General features: G+C 53.5%; 2 protein-coding genes across 3 annotated transcripts; one reads left to right on the top strand and one right to left on the bottom strand.

Annotated features, from left to right (window-relative positions):
* Positions 1–22: 22 nt before the first annotated feature.
* Positions 23–7,389, top strand: FCSK (fucose kinase). Its single transcript, XM_072346810.1, has 23 exons — positions 23–99; positions 173–327; positions 407–457; positions 534–659; positions 745–817; positions 1,180–1,277; positions 1,483–1,563; positions 1,678–1,797; positions 1,972–2,113; positions 2,303–2,430; positions 2,511–2,612; positions 2,825–2,995; positions 3,069–3,136; positions 3,307–3,674; positions 3,865–4,075; positions 4,171–4,337; positions 4,443–4,670; positions 4,848–4,991; positions 5,090–5,209; positions 5,281–5,468; positions 5,625–5,724; positions 6,249–6,472; positions 6,665–7,389. The coding sequence occupies exons 1-23, from the start codon at positions 24–26 to the stop codon at positions 6,779–6,781; spliced, it is 3,258 nt and encodes a 1,085-aa protein (XP_072202911.1). The 5' UTR covers position 23; the 3' UTR covers positions 6,782–7,389.
* Positions 7,390–7,671: 282 nt separating this feature from the next.
* Positions 7,672–22,359, bottom strand: COG4 (component of oligomeric golgi complex 4). 2 transcript variants are annotated; one of them, XM_072346271.1, is made up of 20 exons: positions 22,223–22,359; positions 21,866–21,948; positions 21,132–21,246; positions 20,373–20,547; positions 19,587–19,780; positions 19,040–19,145; positions 17,617–17,774; positions 17,126–17,184; positions 15,322–15,455; positions 14,759–14,877; positions 13,843–14,009; positions 13,048–13,213; positions 12,343–12,405; positions 11,783–11,899; positions 10,114–10,206; positions 9,771–9,854; positions 9,351–9,452; positions 9,009–9,137; positions 8,258–8,430; positions 7,673–8,150 (listed from the first exon to the last, which is right to left on the bottom strand). In XM_072346271.1, the coding sequence occupies exons 1-19, from the start codon at positions 22,337–22,339 to the stop codon at positions 8,296–8,298; spliced, it is 2,316 nt and encodes a 771-aa protein (XP_072202372.1). In that variant the 5' UTR covers positions 22,340–22,359; the 3' UTR covers positions 7,673–8,150; positions 8,258–8,295. The 2 variants fall into 2 exon arrangements, with proteins under 2 accessions (XP_072202371.1, XP_072202372.1); XM_072346270.1 differs by having other exon boundaries at positions 7,672–8,430.
* Between the last annotated feature and the right edge of the window lie 50 nt (positions 22,360–22,409).

The raw sequence follows: 22,409 nt of genomic DNA, 5'->3' as shown, positions 1-22,409 counted from the left end.
TCAGTCCCCGCGGCGCCGCCATCATGGCGGCGTGCGTAGAGTGGACGGCGATCGTCCTCACCTGCCGGCGCGGCGGCGGCGTGGCGGCTCTGCAGCGAGGCGAGCGGCGGGGCCGGCTGCGGGACGGCGGGGCCGAGCGAGCCCGGCCATCATCCGCCCTTCTCGTTCGCAGAGCTGGAGCTGCGGCGGCGGCGGGGCGCGCTGGGCCGGCGGCCCGTCCTCGTCCTGGCGCTGGAGGATCCCTGGGCCGGCGTGGGGAGCGGCGGGGCCACGCTGAACGCCGTGCTGGTGGCGGCCGAGCACCTCAGCGCCCGCGCGGGCCGCACGGTGAGGGCCGGGCCCGGAGGGTCCCCACGCGACCCGCCCCGCCGCCCCCCGGCCCCGCTGACCCGCTCGTGCCCCGCAGGTGGTGAGCGCCGACGTGCTGAAGGACGCCCGCATCCTCATCCTGCACACGGTGCGGCCCGCGGCGCCCTGCCGGCCCTCAGCGCGGCTCCGCGCCCGGCGCCGCCTCACCCCGCCTGTCCCCGCAGGGCCGCGAGTTCTCCTTCGACGACTGCGGCCGGGCCTTCACCTGCCTGCCCGCCAAGCAGCCCCGCGCCGCGGCCGAGGCGCTGGTGTGCAACCTGGACGGCCTGCTGGGCACCGTCACGCGGCGGGTGGGCGAGCGGCGGGACCCCTCCGGGCACCGACACCGAGCGGTTGACGCCCGGCCCCTCCTCCTCACGGCCCTTCTGTCCGCAGCTCTGTGTTGGATCCCCGCCCGGCGTGTGGGTCTGCAGCACCGACATGCTGCTCGGCGTGCCCTCCGTGCCAGGTGAGGGCTCAGCCTTGGCCGCGTCCCCTTGTGGCTGTGGGTGCACGAGCCAACCGAGAGCTTCTGAGCTACCCACTGGGAGGGCACGTGGATGCTCAGTGTATGTAGCTTCAATGAATAATAGAACCACAGAACGGCCTGGGTTGAAAAGGACTATAATGATCACCCAGTCCCAACCCCCTGCTGTGTGCAGGGTCACCAACCAGCAGCCCAGGCTGCCCTGAGCCACATCCAGCCTGGCCTTGAATGCCTGCAGGGATGGGGCATCCACAGCCTCCTTGGGCAACCTGTTCCAGCGGCGCAGGCTGAGTGCTGCTGCAGTGTGTGGAGCTCAGAGCACTGATCCCTGTCCCTGTCTCCAGGGATTGACTGGGATGGCTTCCAAGGGGTCCGAGTGATTGCGGTGCCCGGCAGCCAGGCGTACGCGAGGAACCACGGCGTGTACCTTGCTGATGAGCAGGTCAGTAACAGCTCCCACATCCAAGCAGTGACACCAGCCTGGATGCCCCGTTGGATGAGCAGGGGGTCTGCAGTCTGTTGTGTTTGCAGTCCGTTCTGCTGTCCCTGGGTCCCTGCCCCTACAGTCCTGTGGGTCCAAGATTCTCTGCTGTGGCTGCTTGGCTTGGGGCAGCTCAAAGAGCTCATTGGAATCTTCTTGCTCCCAGGGCCTGGTACGTGACATCATTTACAAAGGCACAGAGGCTCAGATCCAGCAGTGCGCAGGGCCCGACGGCACCGTCCCGCTGGTATGTCACTACCCACAGCTCTGCCTGCTCCATCCCTTCTGTCACCGTGGCTGGGACCGCTCACCCCACCGAGGGATGGGACAGCACAGCCTCAGCCCCGCTGTGCCCTCGCAGGTCTGTGGGGTGGTTTTCTTCTCCTCGAGCGCCGCCGAGCAGCTTCTGGCCACCCATGTCATCCCTCCCCTGGATGCCTGCACCTACATGGGGCTGGACTCTGGGGCACCACCCATCCAGGTGACACCCCCTCTGGGGTGATGGGATCCCTCGTCCTGTGGGTGCTGGGTGCGCCTCTTTGTCCCTGTGCTGTCAGATTTGGATGCAGGAGGGCAGCACCCAGCAGTGGGGAGGGAGTCGGGGCGGCTGTGCCAGGTGGCCCGGCAGCACCCAGGGTGTCCCTTCTGTCCCCAGCTCTCCCTTTTCTTTGACATCGTGCTGAGCATGGCGGGGGGGGTGACAGAGGAGGAATTTGTGAGGGGTGGTGGTGATGCCAGCGTGAGGAGTGCCCGCTCTGTGCTCTGGACAGCTCTCCGTGCCTTTCCTCTGAGCATGGGTGAGCGATGCTGTGGTGGGCACCTGCATGTGATCTGTCCCTGATTTTCAGCTTCCTCTGTGGGGAGAAATGTGGGAGCCATGGTTGCCAGCTGCCTCTCAGGGGAGCGAGGAGGGAGGTGCTGGGGAGGCTGGGAGCACCTCCTTGCCCTGAGACTGTGGTCAGTGTTGCTTTCCTGCCTCCCCGCAGCCTGCATTCCTGATGCGTCCTACGACTACTTGACCACAGCTGCAAGTGACCACATCCGTAGCCTGACACTCTTGCCCAGCTCCACCAGCCACCTTCGCTTCTGCAAAACTGCCCATTCCCATGTGGACGTAGGTCTCTCCAGCCCCAGATTTGCTCAGATGCACGTGTTTTTTGGGAGCTGACTCCACGTGCCCATCCCCCCAAGCAGCAGCCCTTGCTCCTGGAGGACGGCTCCTCAGTCACCAACTGCCTGCTGGAAGGAGCCGTGCGGCTGGCGGCCGGCAGCGTCATCCAGCACTGTCACCTCCAGGTATGTGGGACCTGGAGCCTGGTGCTTATGGAGAGACTCAGTGCTGCCCTTCGGCTGCTGCTGGAGACACTGCTGGCTGTTACCTTCCCTGCTGTCACTGCTGGAGTGTCACTTCCTGGGGACTGGAGATTTGCTGGCCGCAGCGTGTCTCCTGGCCTGGCTCTGATGTGAGGCCAGCTGTGTCCCACAGGATCCCACTGCTTCCTCTGCAGGGCCCCCTGGAGATCGGTCCCGGCTGCCTCCTCACGGGCCTCACCATAGACTCCTCACCGGTGCTGCAGGGCTGTCCCCTGCGTGATGTGGTCCTGCAGGGCCACCATGTCCGTCTGTGTGACCTGCCCTGCCGCGTCTTCACACTCACCGGCCGCCTCGACAACTGGCAGGTGCGGGGACAGCAGGGTGGCACGGGACTCTGCAAAGCTGGGCTGTAACTGCTCCCCTTGTGTCCCCCCCCAGAGTCCTGCTGAAGAGGCCACCTACTTGAACATCCCCTGGGCAGAGTTTTTTCATCGGACAGGCATACGGTAGGTACTAACGTGCCTGAATGGAACAGGGGACCCGGCTCCACTGGGGGTACCCACAGCAGCCCAGACCTCAGAGTCTACAGTGAGAGCCACGGTGACCACCCTTCCCTTCCGGCATCCCACCTTCCCTCAGTCCCTGGGGTGGTGCTGATGGACTCTCCCTCCACCAGCAAAGGGGACCTCTGGGAAGCTGAGATGCCACAGAAAGACCGCTGCCTGCTGACTGCCCGGCTCTTCCCAGTGCTGCACGCTTCCGAGGCGCTGGGGCTGGAGGACGTGCTGTGGTTGCTGGCCCCAGCAGCGTCGGGCGAGCGGCTGGCGCGTTGGCGAGCAGCCTGGCGCATGTCATGGCAGGAGCTGCTGCCCTGCCTGGACAAGGCAGCTGAGCTGGGCGCCCGCCGGGACCTCTTCTTCCTGCAGGGCTGGCACAAGGTGCAGTGCGTGCTGCTGGGCCGCCAGGACGGCAGCCTCCTGCCGCTCATCCGCAGCGCCGTCCATGAGGGTTACCAGGAGGCCTTGCTGGGCACACTGGATGAGGGTAAGCTGGACAAGTCTTACATTTCTGGGCTTTTTTTTTGCTTTCTGTCCCCTTCAGCACCACTGAGCCTGGCAAGAACTCGAGACCTTCCAGGGCAGATGCAGGTTGTGCACATCTTTCTCCCCTGGAGCCAAGTTCTTGCAGAGGTGGGCTGCTTTGGGCCACTCACAGCCTTCCTTTAATTTTCTAGTTGCCTCTACAGCTGACGACGCGGGCATTGCAGCCCGGGCACTCGCCTGCATTGCTGATGTCCTGGGCTGCATGGCACATGGGGAAGGGGGCTTGAGGAGCGGACCTGCTGCCAACAGGGAGTGGGCTTCAGCTTTTGGGCGCCTGGAGAGCGGTGACATTGCTGGTGGGGTGCGAGAGCTGGCAGCCGAGCGGCAGAAGTGGATGAGCAGGTGAGGCATGGCAAGGCAAACTGCTGCTGTCCTGTTCTGGCCATTGGCACACCTGGGGGGCCACGGCAGCAGGCTCAGCATCCCTCTTTTCACAGTCCAGCCCTGCTGGTGAGAGCAGCGCGGCACTACGAAGGGGCCGAGCAGATCCTCATCCGGCAGGCGGTGATGTCCTCGTGCCAGTTTGTCACCGTGTGCCCGGTGGAACTGCCGCCCCTGGGGCACTGGGTGCAGGTGGCATGTCCAGCCCGCCTGGACCTCTCCGGTGAGCTTTGCCATCCCAAGGTGGGCTCAGAGCTGGTGGGATGGATGATGACAGCTGGGGCACTAAGGAGAAATGAGCTGGAGGGCTGATGGTGTTCCTTGGCAGGGGGCTGGAGCGACACTCCTCCCATCACGTATGAGCACGGCGGGGCCGTGGTGGACGTGGCGGTGCTGGTGGATGGGTGCCGACCCATTGGTGCCCGGGTGCGGCGCATCAGTGAGCCGGAGCTGCGCCTGGCCAGCCTTGGTGGGACACCGTGGGGAGAGGCGGCGGTGGAGCTGGTGTGCCACGAGCTGGGGGACTTGGGGAACTACTGCCAGCCACATGCACCAGGTGAGGGGTCAGTGGCTGCACAGCCTGGCTTTGTGCCCTTGGTATCCTGAGCTCATGGTGGGCGCTGGGTCCATGTCACTCCAAGAGTGATCCACTCTGATCCTGTGCGTCCTCATTGCTGGGTGAGGGAGCAGGTAGTGCAGCAGGCACGGCTTTGCTTTTTCTTTCTGTTTCTAGGAGCCTTGCTCAAAGCTGCCTTCATATGCACGCAGATCGTGCAGTTCCCTTCACAGAAGCCCTTGCGGGATCAGCTGATGGAGAACTTTGGAGGTGGCTTTGAGGTGCACACCTGGTCCAGGCTGCCCCACGGGTCTGGCCTCGGTCTGTCTCCAGGGAAGGGAGGGGGTGGGATGTGTGTCCTTCTCCAAGCGCTGGGATGCAGCATCCCTGTTGCTGCCCTGCCCCTGTGCTCCCTGCAGGCACCAGCAGCATCCTTGCCGGAGCAGTGATGGCAGCGCTGTATCGGGCAGCTGGGAAGCTTGCTGGCACAGAGTCCCTCATCCACGCCGTGCTGCATCTGGAGCAGAGGCTCACGACAGGTAGCAGCTGCAGAAAGTAGCTGTGATGGGGCGGGGGTCCAGGCACTGCCTGAGGATCCTGCGCGCTGCAGGTGGCGGTTGGCAGGACCAGGTGGGTGGGCTGGTGCCTGGCATCAAGATCGGGAGGTCGGAGGCCCGGCTGCCACTCAGGGTGGAGGTGGAGGAGATCCTGGTGCCTGAAGGCTTTGCGCGGATCCTCAGTGACCACTTGCTGCTGGTGTACACGGGGAAGACTCGCCTGGCTCGCAACCTGCTCCAGGTAACACACAGGCTCTGGCCTCCACTCCCCTTCAGTGCGTGTCCCCCTGGGGCAAAGCTGTGCCACCTCAATGGGAGCTGGCATTGAAGCCAGCAAGGTGGTGATGGGGACACATGTGGCCGAGGTGCCTGTCCCCAGCAGCCTGGCTTCTTGCAGGATGTGGTGAGGAACTGGTACGCCAGGCTGCCTTCCATTGTACAAAATGCTGATGCTCTGGTGAATAACGCCGAGGAGTGCGCCCGGGCCTTGAGGCAAGGTGTGAGCTCCCCTCCCTGCACCAGGCTGTCCTTTCTAACAACTGAAGCAGCACAAAATCCCCCAGGGAGTCTATGGGGACAAACACTAGGGCAATGCAGGGTCCAACAGCTGGAGCAACCTTAGGCTTACCTGCATTTTATAGGCAGTGCCCCAAAATGGAGGCTTAAACTAAGATCTTGAGATGGGGGGGGCTGGAGGAGGCTCCTGTGGGGCACACTGAGTCTGTCTGATTTTCTTGAGTTGGTGGGAGTGGGGGTGGGGGCCACAGCTAGCCTATAAGTGGATTCATTTGGGATGGGATGCAGAGGAGGGGAAGCTGGAGCATGAAAGCAAGCGAAGTCTCACCCTGTGGAGGATTAAAAATGAACAGCAAAGCAACAGCGGGGATGTCTTGCTCAGCGGGCGGAGGATTTTGGGGTAGATGAGAAGGCAGGAATGAGCTCAGGCTGAGCACGAGGCAGGACCAGGTTTCTGCCCTTTAAGAGAGAACTGCAAACAAATCTTTCCTCCTCTGTCCTGCAGGAAACCTGCAGCTCATTGGCAAGTGCCTGGATGTCTACTGGCAGCAGAAGAAATGTATGGCCCCAGGCTGTGAGCCGCTGGCCGTCGGGCGCATGATGGATGCTCTGCAGCCTTATGTCTACGGGCAGTGCTTGGCTGGGGCTGGTGGTGGTGGCTTCCTTTACGTCTTAACCAAAGTCCCTCAGCAAAAAGAGACTTTGCACCAAATCCTAGCAAAAATGGAGGTGAGAGATGTGCCTCCAGCTGGTACATTGGCCTAAAGCTGCTTGCAAAACCCAGCGTTACAGGTGGTTTGCAGAAGCCTGCTTCATGCAGTGCAAGCACTAGAAGCATCCCTGCCCCCCAGCCAAAAGTAGGACAAGCATGTTTAGTGTGAGTCCCTTGCTGACTACTGCCCCGTTAACTCTTTTTCACAGGGCCTGGGTAACTTTAGCATTCACAGCATTGAAGTGGACACAGGAGGTTTCTCCATGGAGGTGGTGGGATGTGATCCTAACAGCAGCGCTCAGCCTGGAGAGGATGTGGCCACGTGAAGGCCTTTAGCCCTCAGCCACTGCCGGGGGACATCTGGGACAGAGATGACTGCCACCAAAACCAGGACCATCCCAGTGTTTCAGCTCCCTGCTGCTGCAGCCAGGGCTGGTCATGGATTCTTGCTGGGTGCCTCAGCCCCAACAACATGCTTGGTCCAGTGCTGCAGAACACAGCCAGGTCCCAGCAGAACTGGGGATATACCACTCGTGGACCCTGGCAGCTGGCTTCAGCAAGTGCCTTATGTCTTGATGTGGCCTTTGTATGCTGTTGCTGGGCCCAAAACCCACACAGGCCGGAGGAGCTGTGCTGAGTTGGGCAGGCCCATGAATGTACTGGAAGGACAGGCTACTATAGGGGAGCAGCTGGCCTGCAGGCAGGGCTGTGTGATTTGACCCTGTTCTCATGGTTCTCTGAAGGGAAAAAAATAACATTTGTGATGCTGCTAAGCCTTGCTGCTCTTGCAATAGCAGTGGCCTGTGCTGCCCTTCAGCGTGCAATGTTCCATCCCTGGATGTGGAATCGCCTCCCCCTCCTGTGCTGAGAGGTTATTTCTGCAGTGAGTTACCAGTCCCTGCGGGCTCTTTGAATAAAAGAGCTTGTTCCCAGCATGCCTTTGTTCTCTGGCCCGCTTCTCCTTCGCTGTGAGCCTCCCAGGGGAGGCAGGGCATAACGCACATTGCTCTGTGGTTTCCCAGCGTCACAGTGCTACTGCTGGATGCAGCCGAGCGTGGAGTTTGACACCAGGTACTGGCACATGGGTGTTTGTGCTGTGCTGCTGCCAGCAAGAGCATCTTGCTGCCATGGCACAGTGCAGAAGAGATGATGGCATGGTGAGCAGCTCATCTCCCATTGCTCTGGCTCCCTCCAGGCACGCACACACAGCCCAAGGTCGCTGCTCAGCCAGGCACGATTTATTTATAGTGTGTCTGTACAGAGCCAGCAGGGCCACGACCCTCCTTCCTAGAGAGGCCTGCTGGTGATTTTCCAAGCACCCCGCCCCCACCAGCATCCCTGCCTCGCAGCAGGCTGCCTCTGCTACTGCACAGTCCCCACCACCACAAGGGAGAGCTGACCCACAAACGAGCGGCACAGAAGGAACGTGGCTGCAGCCTCCCTGCAGTAAGCAGGGCAAGCACCAACACGGGGGCACACGCAGAGCCATCTGTGCAGACCCATAATGAAAACATCCCACAACAACTCCCAATTTCTTGGATCTTCTGTGGCTTCGCACAGGGAAACAGAATGGAAGGAGATGTGCTAGCACAACCCAGTCACACTGCTCTCAATGTGAGAGTCCTCTGCTGCCTTATTTCTGGTCCCTCCGAAGGACAGAGGCTCTTCTTCCCCTGCCCTGGAAGGCCTCTTGCCCTGAGGAGAAGGGCAACCATCATCAGACACCCACACGATCCAACAGCCAGCTATAGCTCCAGGGGGGATTTAAGCCAGCACCAGGGCTGCAATGCTCCTGCTGTTACCTCCTTCAGGGTGCTCACGTGTCAAAGCAAGCAGAGAACTACAGGCGCAGCCGCTTGATGTCCTCATCACGGAAATCCTTTCGGAGAGCCAAGACCCGCCGGACCTCTGCCGGAGTGAGGCGCCAGGTGAGCGGGCCTGAGTTGGGGCCCCAGTAATCCAGGATCTCTGTCACCTGCAGAAAGAGGAAAGCTACAGGAAACGGCACCAGCCGCCCTCAGGGTGAGCTCAAACTCTGGCTGCAGTCATACATGTGCTAAGGACAGGCAGGATTTCCTGATACCTACACCTGCAGGGAAACACCCAGCAGGTATGGGGCAGCATAGCAGAAATGCTGAGTCACAGCCTGAAGCAGTGATGGAGCACCTGGTGGAAGGCAGGGCAACCCAGAGGAGCTCAGGGGCAACCAAGACACCTGTGTGACTGGAAGGGGTGGAGCCAGGATCTACCCCCTCCAGACCTCATTTAAGGGTTGGCAGTAGAAGCAGAGGTATTTTGCTGGAGATCTCTGCCAACCTGAGGCCTTCTAAATGTAAGTAGCTATTTTCCTTTGTTTTTGCATCCACTGCACTGTTGCACTTGGGCTTGTCCTCACTTGCTGCAGCCTACTCTACTACTCTACTCTACTACCCCATTATTACTGCTGTGTTTTCATAGAATCATAGCATTACAGGCATGTTTTCCAGTTTCTGTCCACATCTGTGACAATGTTTAGATGAGCTCAGTGTAACTCTAAAGGTCTGTGTGACTTACCCTTTCCAGATTGAGGATGGTGGCTATTTGGGAAAGACGTGCAAACTTGTCACGGATGGTCCAGGTGGTGACTGTGGTGAGGTAGGCGATGAGAGACCTCAGCTCCTTGTCAAACTGCAGACCACCAAGCTGTGGGGAGCAAGGAAGCAATGTTACATTCTCAATATGCTTTTCTCCTGTGTGCACCAATGCAAGGTCTCCCTGAGCTGGCCATTGGCAGTGGCAGAGCTTTCTTGAAGGTAATGCCTGCCTCTGCCCTGCCTCATTCCTTCAAGGATAACAAGGATTATGGAGCAGCCATGGCTAACTGTGCCATGGGGAAGGGAGCAGTGTTTTACTCACCCTGTTAAAGCTGGATTTGAGAAGCACCTTCTCCAGTTCCGTGGCTATGAGGCTGGTCATGAGGCCGGTAAGGTTATCGTAAATTGCTGGTGACAGTCCAGCCTGGAAGCAGAAAGCTGTGTCACTCTCATCAAGAACAATTCAGCAGCAGTCTGTGTAACCCCAGCATAGGACAGCTCTCACATAAAAAATCATTGTTATTTACGCTCTCAGTAAGTGGACGGCACCAGCAAAAGTGACCCAGGGATGCAGGGCCTACAAACAGCCTCTGAATGCCACAGAAGATGGGAGTCTCTAACTGCCCTGGAAGCAACGTGAAGATAATGTCTGCCCTCTGTTCCACTGAGCAGGGCAAGGGTTGGAAGGTGCCTCACTGAGGTCTGGCTGAAGCCTGGCAGACTGCCACATCATTTCTCTCACCTTGAACTCTGTCATCTGCTGTTCCAGGTGGACAATGAACTGCTGGACCCAGGGATCATTAGCTTCATAATCACTGAATTCTTCCTGACATTGAAACAGGAAAAAAGGTATTTTACGTGGCCTGCTGTAAAGATGCAGAGGGAGGGAGGTCAGTCCCTTCCAGAGCAGCACTACATCCCTTTCATTTTCTCAAACTCCTCTCAAGCCAAATCCCGCTTTTCAGGCTGTGATGCTGATCATCTTTTGGCTATTTCAGTGTTTCTCTGTGCTGAGAAAACAGCAGAGAACTGAGAGGAATGAGAGTGTAGAAGCACAACTAGAAGCAGACAATAATGAGCCTTACCTCCTCTATGCTGTGGGAGATGGAGAGGAATAGGTTGATCCATGGCTTCACCTGGGGTTTGATGGCTGTGTTGTTCAGGTCGTTGACACCTTCCTGAGGAGGACAAGAAGAGGACAGGAGGGCAGTTGAGCACCATTAAGTCCAACAATACATAACCTCTACAGCACATCTGCCTTGTTGCTGTTTTCATCCTCCAGCCTTCCACAGTGTAACTAAACCAAGAAGTCCTAAAGCTGGACCCCGGCCCTTTTGGTGCCAAATCTACAAGGACACCACAGTGACAAGAAGGGGAAGAATACTGGCCCAGAAGCTGGCACTATGCTGACATGCAGCCTGGTCTGAACGGCTTGTGCTGCCTCAGCCCTGCCCACACTGCTACAGAAGTGCCCTGGCAGGGGAGAGTTGTTTGGTTCCCATCCCACCAGGGCAGGGGAGGAGGCAAACACCAGCTTTCCATGCAGTTCCAGCCTAGAGGACACTGCTGTCGGACTCAACTGCTGCCTCCCACCTACAGCGCAGCTTAGCTCAGTAAGAGGAGCTAAAAGGAGGATAAAAGCTATAACCACAGCTAGTTCCCTGAATTAATCATAGTCCCAGCATATGCCATCTCCCCTGAGCAGCAGGCTGTTAGCAAAGGCTGCTCTGTCCACTCTGATGCTACAGTTCTCTGAAAGCCCCCTCCTGCCAGACACCCCCATTGGGCTCAGCAAGATGTCAAGAAAGCTCACCCAGCATGAAACTACTTGGGTACCAATCCTACCTGGCATTTGATTAAGGTTTTTAACTTAAATTGCCATTTGTGAGCAGGCCCTGCTGGCAAGTGCCCTTTTCCAAGGCAAATTCAATGCGTGTGACTCAGTGCAGGAGCTTGCTGCTCAGTCTCTTGGTTCTGCAGTGTTAGTGCTGCACTACCACTAAAATGGAGAGTTTTACTCCTTACTTGTGAGCTGTTTGCTTTCAGTGCTGACCACAAGCCTCATGAAAATTCACTTGCAATACTGATTTGAAGGCCTACAGTGAACTACAGAGCCAAATAAGAAATGGCCTGGCCCTGCTGTGAAGTACAAAGTCAGCGGCAAACCTGGTAAAAAATAGTCTCTTTTTCTTGGCCTCTTCATTGTGGAGGCATCAGGCTTTTCTGCTCCCCTCCCTGTCAGAGGCCACTATGAAACTCTGAGACAGTAGGCCCCAGCGTGACCCAGGACACACTGGCTTAGCCAGAGAGCCTTCTGCCCATGCTGGGGATGGAGAGGAGGAGAAACCTGGGAGAAGTGCAGCTGCCTCTCGACCAAAACTCCTCCTTCAGCACTACTTGGTGGGGCTCTGGCTAACAGGATAACAAGCTGGGCCACAAAGGAGAATGGAGGAGAGGGAAATGCTATTAATATTCCTTCTCCTGAAAATTCTGGACCAACTAACTCGTGTTGAGTGAAGACAAAAGGAGTGACGTTCCTTCTGGCTCTGCAGCTGCTCCCAGTAATTTTTTATACAGCTCCCAGCTGGCACAGCTGTGTGAATGGGCTGGATCTGTTTGCATGCTTCAAAACTGATTGTTTGGTTCCTTCCATACACCTTATCCAGCACCCTCAGAGCCTGACAAGGTCCAGGCCTTGGGCTGAAATGATTCCCCCAGTGCTGGGAGCCAGCAGTAACACAGCATGATGCTCACCTGCAGGAGGTCACGGAACTTGTTTGAGACATCAGCCATGTCAGAGAGGCAGCTATCAATCTTGGCTTGCGCTTGTTCACCCCCGAAACCTTGGCTAAGCAGTTTGGCACAGTCGCTCTGCAGGGAAGAGATCCAGAAGCACATTGCAACTTAATAACCCAGGCTGCCTCCATCCCTGTGCGCTGTCAAGCTCAGGCTGCCCACCAGCATGCTTGCAGGTAAGGACAGCCACCCAACTCTTGCCCATGCTGAAGCTGCTGACTCCAGCAAGGGAGAGAACAGCAAGAAAGGAAGACAGAGGCGATATTATCCAGAACCAGAGAACCACAATCAAATGGTTTTATTTTACTGGTTAACCTGAAGGAACTGGTATTTCCAGTTAGACCAAGGTACACCACAGATGCTACTGAGCTCCAAGAGCTCTAAATCGTTCTCCTAAGGCTGGAGGGCAGATGTCAGGAATTCGGGCAAAGCAAAGTCCAGAGGACTTCTTTGACCCCATGGGGAGGATATTACATGTTTGATTGTGGGGAAAAAACAGTAAATAATGTAGAGCATACCTCTAAAGTCTTCTTCAGGGTCATGATGTTTTCGCTGCAGACTTCCACGTTGTTTAGAGTTACCTGGGGGAAAAAAAATGCAAATGGAATTCATTGGAATTTCTCACTGCTGGTAGAAAGTTTGAATCACTTTAGTCCACTTCTGTTTCTCCTTGTTCTGTCTGTGATGTTGCAGCAAAACCTCAAATGTGATGGAAGAATGCATTAAAGAAAGCTGCTTTACTCCTTTCTGTGACTGTCACAAAGAACCACCATCCGTGAGCAGCTGAAGGTGACAGTTTATACACAGTACATTCAGGCAAACAGGAAAGGAGTCTGTATGTAGGCAGGAGAAATCAGCGCCCCTCCTGCCAGAAGAATGTCTGTTCTTCACTGAACAGGCTGTTCTCTACCTGCTGAAGCCAAGCTAACTGTCAGAACTATCTGTTTGTGCAGGCAGGGAAATGAAGCAAGCTGACAGGTGAAGGAGGAGTTCTGGTGGGAGAACTGACATTTGAAGCACTTTGCGTCGAGAAACCTGTAACCAAGAGTTTAATGAAATGAAAGCATTCGGTCTCTCCTGCTGTCTTTGGAGGACTGGCTGAAAGGAGAAAGCAGATCCAGGCAGAGCTATCTACAGATCGTTGCACCAGTCCCGTTCCTGAGAGTTCCCCACTGTCTTCACCCTTACCCCAACTCCAATGGCAGGACAGCCACCAAACTCACCAGAAAGGACTGCTTGGCCTCATCGGTGCTTTCAATGCCCTTTGTATCAAACTTGCCCTGCTGCAGGCTGCTGTGCATGATGTTCACAGCACTGGTCACACCTCTTTGGAAGTCCTGGAAGGTCGTTGCTGGAAAGCCCTGCTTCAGCTTGTTGCACAGAACCTCCCTATGGGGAAAGCGGAACATACTCAGCAAATACTGCAAGAAAACAACAGAGCTGTGCACTGTGTCAAGGGGCATCACTCTGGCTGAGCTGCAGCCTGAAGGAGTAAAATTTCATAGGGACAACACAGGGCAACAGGTATCTCCTGCCAGAATATGAGATGTGAGGCTGAAATCTACAAAACAAACAAACAAAAGCTTCTGAGCCTTCCCCAGAATCCTGCCTGCAGTTGTCTGCTGTCTTCAGCCACAGTTCTTCACTCCCACACTGGGAAGAGAAACAGCAGTAGGTCAATTTCTGCAGCATCATGCTGAAGTCCACAGGCCAGTTGTTCAAGTCACAACAGAACTAGGGCGGCTTGTAGGCAACCCAGAGAACAGCTGTGCACTCCAGTACTACCACACAATTTCGCAGGGATTTTGGGCCACGAGATTCCTGTTTCTCTTGTATGATTATCCTGCAGCTACTACTGTGAGAAAATGTACCTGATGCTGCCTCCTACTACATCTTCACAGAGATGATAAACCAAAGGATCAAAGGTTTAAACACAAGGAAGACCATCTGCCAGCAAACACTGTTTGCAGAACATGAGGGGAAAGTAAGGTATGATGAATCTGGTGTATTTTCATTACCTGAAGTCAGACTCCAGTTCAGTGGTGGAGTGGTTGATCATGGCACAGAGACAGTCTATGTTGGAACTGGATAAAGCACGCCCAATGCACTTCTTCACTATATAAAACACATCATCCACCATGCTGGAGGTGAGCTGGCCCTTCTCATAGCTGTCCATGGCAACAGCCTGCAAAGAAAGCTGTCTCAGTGCCCTAAGCAAAGTTGTGTCCTCTCAGAGCAGTGCTGTGAGACCAAACTATGGAATGCTGCCAGCCTTCCCCTTTCACCTTGAGCTGAACTGAGCAATGTGCGGGCTGGCATCACTCATTTTAGTTTTCACTAGCCCATAAACTTGGAAGATCTGATTTCCTGAGCCCCTCACCTCCATACCTTGTCTGAAAAGTTACCCCATGGAACAGAATTTGCTCTTCAAAGTCAATAATTAAGCATCAGCTATGGGAAATATGGATCTGCAGGCTCAAAGAAGTGGCAGACAGAAACAACGCACTTTTCATTGCCAGCACGACCTTCAACACAAACCTATCTCACAACCTATGTTTAGAGCAGTTGCTTCATATCTTCCTGATACAGCTTTGCCTCTGCAGCCACTACTGCTCTGTGAGCAGAGGGAATAAGAGGAGCAGTGTGAGGCTAACGGACAAATGTGACCAGACTCAGCAGCTACATTTGGCCAAGAGAACATCCAGAAGGTGGGAATGGATGCCAGCCCTGCCAAAGCACAGATCCAGACACTTCCCATGCACAGGGGTATGTCTGGAGCTTTTCAAGGCCATCGGAAACAAGAGACCTTCTCAAACACCGCAGTCCTGCTGTGTACCAATCTCCCTCTCTAGGAGCATTCAGCAGAAGACTGTGGAGCATGCACATAAGTCTCAGCCAGTGGCATGGCTATGGCAGCAGAAGTCTGAGCTCTACCTTGTTGACAGTCTCCCTCATGAAATATTGCTCCATGGTGATGTAGTAGCCAATGAGTTCTTGCATGGTGCAGCTCAGCAGACAGTTGTTGAGGAGTTTGTCCAGGTATTTTTGGTGCTCTACAGAACACAGAAGAGAACCATCAGACAGAAAGCAGTTCCACCTTATCCCCTTGCTGCCTGTCTTGTAGGCATATACCTGCAAAGCTCAACCTGGAATAAACCACAGGCCTCAACTGTGAAGCCAAAAGAGCTGAGCTGACTTTTGCAGGTGATTTATGTGACTTTCAGAGCTCTCTGCATACCAAAACCCTAGGCCTGTTCTCCCTGTGGACGCCATCTTAGGGTTTGTGCCTTCAGTGACCAATGGGCTCTCCCTTTCTTTGGAAACCTCATTTATTATGCTCTGCAGGCATTCCTAATGCTTGTTTATCTTCTACAGAGCGCTCTCAAAGTACCTTTGCAGAGCTGGTGTCAGCACTCTGACACTAACTTGGATACATCTCCCCTCTGGACAGCTGTGAGGAACAGAAAACTTGCAAACATTGGTATTCAAGATATTACCTTGCTTTACTTCCTCAGAGGCCATGGAGTCTCCCACCTCAAAATCAGCTACTATTCGTCTCTTGATGAACCTCAAGTAGAGCTCACTGCGGGCATTCATCAGGGTGACCTCTGTTAAAATTGGGTCAAGTTCCCTGTGAGGGACATACCAAGAGTCAAGAGTCAAAGCAGCGGGTCTACAAAAGGAGGGACACTCATTTAGCTCAGTTAAGCAGTGAGTTCTCTGCTGTTTTACTACAAAATCAATACTGCCAATTTCCATTTGTGCTATCGAGCAGCAGAGCCAAGCAGAATAACTGCTGCATGCAAATAATACCAACCCTGCTTTGAAATACATTTGGGGAGCTTGTTTGCGTGAAGGGGTGCTTCTTGCCCTGACAACTCACTACCTCAGCTGAATTAAATGGAGACAGGTTATGCTGGGAAGCAGACAAGTTCTGCCAAGTTGGAATGGCTCAGCAGCTCATCTTGTCAGTCACCCTGCAGCAAAGAAGGCCAACAGCAGCTGTCCTTACAGCAGGTTCCCAGGCTGAGTCTGCCCTAGCAGCAGCAGCAGCATTTCCCTGCTCTGTGCCCAGCTTCATGTAGGCATTACGTTCACATCTGCTGACCACTTTAAAGCAGACTGCATGCTGCCATCTTGTGTGACGATCAAAATGTCCTGAGAAAATCATTAGAGAACAATCTTTGTTTCTCTCATGGATATGAAAGCAAGCAGATTAAAATCACAGCAAGGCTCTGAGCAACCTGATACAACTTCAAAATCAGCCCTGTTTTGAGTGGGAGATCAGAACTGAGACTTTTATCAGTCCCTTCCTGCTTCAGTTTTGCTATGATTCTGTGAGCGGTGCTGTGAGAACTGTTAGAAAAGCCCGGTCCCTGTCATCTCCAGATTCACGTGCTTCTCTGAAAATGCTGAAAGATCTGTTCAGGCTGAATAGCCCAGCAAACATGGAATCAAAAAAGCACATGACAATGCAGAATGTGGTGTTCAGGTCTGAGAGCTATGAAAAAAATACTGTCACATCAGCAGCTTTTTTTTCACTAATGTGCACAAAAGCGCTTTGCACATACAGCTCAAAGCCTCCCAACTAACGAGTGGGACAAGAAACCATCATGCTTATTTTATGGATGAAAAACAAAAGCTCAGGAAGGGGATGTGTCCACATTTACTCAAACAGGGAGCAGACCACTAAATAATCACTGAAATGAGTGGTCTTGTAGGCTCACAGACATACCTTGTTCAACAAACACTGCTTTTCTTTCAAGGCATGGTTAGAAATCATGCAGTAGCAGATGGATGGTACGTGCTTTCAAATGGCCTTATTTAAGGACTACTCAAGACAGAAAAGGGCACAGATTGAGAGCACTTCAGTCTATTAACAAGACACTAGCATTGCAGACACTGCAGCAGCAGTACAGAATTAATAGGATCCAAAGATTTATTCAGGAACCTGACACAAATTATCTGCCCAGGGAACTGCTCCATTTCATGGGCTCCAAGGACGACGCTCTCACCGTAAAAAAGCTATGAGGAGAGCCAAATAAAGCCTCTGTCCTTCGTGAGCAGTGGCACTGCCAGCTCTCCAGCAACATGCAAGGCCAAGATTTATTATAAAGAGAAAGCAAAGTAAAGCACCACCATAGAAGCTGTCTCTTAAGAAGGGCAGTGAAGAGCACCTAACAATTGGATGCTAAGCTTTAGTAGGTGCAAAGCCTCTGGAACTGCTATCTAAATGCTAAGCAGTGTTAATGACAGATCAAGACTGGAAGATCAGAGGGTAAAAAGAGGTTTTGTTTGTACCTTGGTTCAATCTTCTCTGCAGAAGAACTTCTCATCATGCTGTTCTGAACTTGCTGGAACTGCAATCACAAAAATGGGAGAGTCATCCAACATTTCTGCTTCCTTCTCATGCTACGGCCTAAGGAGCTGCTTGCCCAAGGAGGGCAACACAACTGCTCTGCAGGAAGCACTCTGGGAAATGCATCAATTCACCTCTTCCTCTGAGACAGAGCTCAGCTTGCCAGAAGAGCTTATGGGATGGGAACTCCAATAGAGGCACCACGGTGTGCAACCATGGGATGATCATAGCAGACCTCCGTCAAACAGACAGGAGCAGGAATAAGACATTGGGGAGGGTGTACTGACAGCATCCTATAGACCCGCAGTATGGAGTAAAGCAGTTCCTTTCAACACACAAGATCAAACTTTGCCACTTCTGTGGCACTTGTACCCCTGCAGAGCTGGACGGAAGCTGTGTCTGGCTGTGTCAGACAGAATCACACCCCCCTTACCTGTCTGTGATAGTCCCTCTCTTTGACAAACTTCTCCACCACTTTCTCCACCTGCTGATCGCACTCTCCTTGCAGGTGCTTGATGAGGGTGTACAGCCTCCCTGGCCCATAGTATGTTTCCACAATGGGCTGGTGGGTCTCCACAACACGAGCAATCCCTGCAGGCAGAGAGGAAGCAACAAGATGGATTATGTTCTCCCAGGAGCAAGAGAGAGCCACAAGGAGCTCTCATCCAGCTTAGATCCAAAGCTATTCAGGTCCTCAGACAGGGGATCATTCACTCTCCAAATAAACAGGCCAGACTGTTCAGCCACTCTCTAGTGGCTTACTGTCCACAGTAGTACTGTCCGCTAGAGGCCTGTCATCACCATCCCTTGAACCTTCTCTCTGCCTGCAACACTGTCTGGTTTCTTTCCTGTTAATCACAGGGCTATGGTCTAAGTTTCCTGGGGGTGGAAGCCATCTCTCCTGAAGAGCTCCTGCAGTGGGTCAGCTGCTCTCCAATTCAGAAAGATGCAAGTAACAAAAGAATGAAGCTTTCCAGAAGGAAGCCATGCAGGCTAATCCTGGAGTGATCATCCATACACAATCCCAGCTTTCAGCACCAGGTTATGGGAGAACAACGCTAAGAAAATGAGCCTACAGAAAGCTGTGCTCTTTTTTATCAAGTTGAGCAAGAGGGAGAACGTCAGTGAAGGCAGGAGCTCTTTGGAGAAAAAGCTCATCACCAAGAAGGTATCTCTCTAAGACCGCTTTCTTCTCACAAGCTCTCTGCTCCAAGAGATAGCAACACTCCTCCTCTTCTATCACAACTGCCAAGAAAGCCCAGTAGCTCTAAGGGCCTTCAATAGCAGCACAGGTGCCAGGCTGAGAGTGACTTGGCAGTGCTTCAGCCTGGAATTTGAGCAGATATAATAGAGAAGGCGGGTTAATCACCATGAGATCTCAATTACTGTCTTTGGCGACATCCCCACAGAACATTAATATTCTTCTCTCTCCCTTCAAGCTGTCATGGTCCTTCTTGAAGAGCCAGGCCTGGAGGCATCGAGAGATGCTCAACGTTAAGTGATCTGATTTGTTTGCCTGGAGAGCTATGTGCCTGAAAAATCCTTTAAGGAACACCCATTTGTTTTGAGGGTGCAGAGAACAGAAAGAGTCTGATTCCTGGAGGAAGCAAAAAAAATCCTTTGCAATTCCACAGTGCCTGCACGAGCTGTAAAGGGGAAAGCTTGCTTATTCTAATGCTCTCTCCTGGCTGGAAAAAAGTCTGCTCTCTGTGTCTGCATCCCTCTAGCATGATGCTCCCATAGCTCAAAGGGCACTTTATGGCCTGGATCTAGAATTAAAGAACATCTGAATTGACAAACAATCTCATAATAAACTATTTTTAATCCATTGGCAAAGAGAAGAGGGAGAAGACTACCTTCAAAGAGCAGTGTCAAGGTATCGGCAAAGATGACAGCAGCTCGACGGTCACTCATGTCTGTCCCCATCACCAACTGCAGGTTCTCCTCTGCTTTCTTGGCCACCTGCATGACACCAGGTCCAGACAGCACTCAAAGATATTGCTCATCCCATAGCCTGGACCCCCTTGTTCCCTGCACTGTCAGGTGCAGTGCTTCTGCTAGCAGTCCTATTGCAAGAGTTCCTGGTGCTGCTGTTCCCCCAGATTGCTTTCCTCTCTGGTGGAAAACTCAAGGATCAAGGAGAGGCAGAAACTTGATCTTCTCTTTCCAGGTTCTGCTGTATGAGCTTTCAGCAAATACAAAGAACAAGACACGAAAGGAGAAACAAGACAACTAGTGGGCTATGTATTCAAACACCAGAAAGCCTGTGCCAAGGTGCAAAAAGCAGTGAAAGAGCTGAACTGAGGGCCAATACTGATTTCAAAAACTAGCATGCCAGAGACAGGACCCTACAGACTGGATTTTGCTCTCCCCCAGCACAGTATGTTTCACAGAATGTGTTACCTGCTTGCAGAGGTACTCTGAGAACTTGCTCAGCCCCTCTTCGTGTAAGCCTAGCAGGGGAAAGATCTTGAAGAATCGTTCCACCTGGGGCAGGTCTCCCTGCTTCATAGCTGTGTCAAATTTCTCTGTGACAATTGTTTTCAGGCGCTGCTCTGATTCCTGCAGGAGCTTCAGGTTGGCATCAATTATGCCCCCTGTTCAAAGGCAAGAGAAGAAAGGGAGAATTAATATCACACTATTTGCACCTCACAAAGGACTATTTATTCCCCTGACAGAGAGACGAAGGCTGTGCAGCTCAAAGGTGAGAAGGAACATCAGCATCCCTCTGTGGGCCACAGAGATAAGTCTGAAGTACACCCAACTAACAGGGATGGTCACTGTTTCACATGGAGGATGTAAACAAATGAACTGGAAATTCATTTTAGGGATTGGGCAATTCATTCCTTTGTGTCCACTTGTTTCACTTAGTATCACACTGCAATACTGCAAGTGTTCCCCCTGACAGTCTTCTCCCTCACCTCTTCTGCCCTGTACGTTTTGTCCTTTACCCAGCCAGCTATGAAAACTTTGTGCCAGGAATGCTTCTTCAATTAATGATAATTCAAACATGATTATATTTCAAAGACTTTGATGTTCATTTCTGTATCACACACTAAAATTTTTGACAAACGTTCAGTGTTCTGCTTTGTCCACTGGGCTGCGACTATCTGTCATAAAGAATCACATAGCCTCTAGTTATTTAACTGAGAGATGCCTTATCCGGTTCTCCTCATGAACAGTCCTTACCTTCCTTGCCTTGACGACTGAGCTCAATCACTGACTTGTCCAGAGACAGATAGCGATGGATATGAGCTGCTGCTTGTTCATAATCTTCATTTCGCAGGGCTGTTTGAACTCCATCCATGCAGAACTTTAGGTCTAGAATGTCATCGGCTCTCTGAATGGCCTGATAGAGTCGATTCTGCAAGAAAGACAACTGGTAAGGCTTGCTGCTGCAGGCTGGACAAGGGAAAGAAAACTAGGAAAAGACAGAAGATAGCACCTGGAGGAAAAAGACTGAAGAAACAGACCAAAGTGATGCTTCTCTACACAATGAGCAGCCACATAAGCAGAAACCCCAAAAGGGTTGTAGATCCAGTGAATTTGAAAGAAAAGAAGCATTAGCCCACCCAAACTCAGACAGAGCTCACAGAGCAGACTCCACTTTAACAGGCAAAGACAAGAGGCACAGTCACGGTTGTGCAGGAATCTGAAGACTTTGAGCTTATCTGTACAGAAAGAGTAAGACAGCCTGGATTCCTGCCCAATCTCAGGTGACAACAACCACCTCCACTGTCCTCAGCACTGCAAGAGCTAACAACATAGTGCTAACAGAGACTAAACTCAACTTATTCACCATAATCTGCAAGAATATGTTGAAGAAGCAGCTGCTATATGTGAAATCCTAACCTTGCTCTTGTAACCTGCAATACTCAGGAACTCAGCAATATCCTATAACTTAACAAAACCAGGTAACACTACAATGAAGAAGAGTGGTGCAGGTACCTTGGCCAGATCCAGCTGCCGGACTTTGCTGCTGACATTCTCAGCCAGGTTACATGTGAAGGTGATCATCCCTGCCAGTTGCTGGGCATCCCCCTCAATGAGCTGCAGGTTGGGGCTGGACAAAGAAAATACATGCAGAGTGAACATGAGAAAAACAGGTATGTGGTTATAGAAGGAACCATCCCACAGTTATTTCCCACAGTGTACTGACAGAGACTATGCTCTGTGTTGGTGCTGCCACACCTCAAACATTCTGTGTGGTTTGGGCACCATGACGTATGGAGGATATATATATAAAGCTATTAAAGAACATCCAGAAAAGGGCTATGAGATGGAGAAGGGTCTGGAGGGCATGGTGTGTGAGGGGTTGCTGAGGGTTCTGGGTCTGCTTGGCCCAGAGCAGAGAAGGGGCCTCAAGGCAGCTGCAGCCCCTTATGGCCTACAGCCCCTTATAGCCTATGGTGACTTACAGCTCCTCAAAGGGAGAGGAGAGGCAGTGCTGAGCTCTGCTCTCTGTGACAGCAACAAGGTGCAAGGGGACAGTGTGGAGCTGTGTCAGGAGAGGGTCAGGTGTGAGTAAGGGAAAGGCTCTGCCCAGAGGATGATGGGCATGGCACAGCTCTCCCAGTGGGCACAGCTGCAAGCTTCCGGAGCTCAGGAAGCACTGGGACACCATTTCAGCCATAGGGGTTCAGTTTTCACGTCCGTCCAGCACAGCAGCGTGTGCCACTCACCCCATACGCTGCAAGGCCACCATTTTGCTCTCGATGGTGCCCTGCTGCTCCAGGAGGGCGTCCAGCTCCTGCTGCACGGCGCTCTGAAACACAACGGCAGAGGCACAGCTGCCCTCAGGGCTGGCTAACACTGACATCGGCCCTACTCTCGTGCTGACACGGCTGAGTGGCGCTTCCCGTTGATAGGCCGGGAAGCTTTAAGCTGAGATCACCCAACTCCCCTCTGCGCCTCGGCCTTTCCCACACACGGGCCCAGACCCACAACCAGCTCCAGGCTGCTGTCACCCGGCAGGGTGCCATCTCTACGCTTTACACGTCCCTCCGGCCCGCCATGCCACGGCCCGGCTGGGCCCGCACCTCCTCCTCGCACAGCCGGCTGTAGGCGGCCTCCAGGTCGGACAGCTCGGTGAGGGAGCGGACTCGCTCCATGGACAGCCCGCAGCCAACCGCGCCGCCATCGCCAACCGCCGCCATCTCGGGACGCGGCTGAAGCCGCCCTCAGGTCTAGTGGGGCTGCCCGCTCAGTGCCCGAAAGCTTCCACCC

The sequence above is a fragment of the Excalfactoria chinensis genome, chromosome 11 (assembly GCF_039878825.1).
Source record: "Excalfactoria chinensis isolate bCotChi1 chromosome 11, bCotChi1.hap2, whole genome shotgun sequence".
NCBI classification, from domain to species: Eukaryota; Metazoa; Chordata; class Aves; order Galliformes; family Phasianidae; genus Excalfactoria; species Excalfactoria chinensis.
This window is presented reverse-complemented; position numbering and strand designations above follow the sequence as displayed.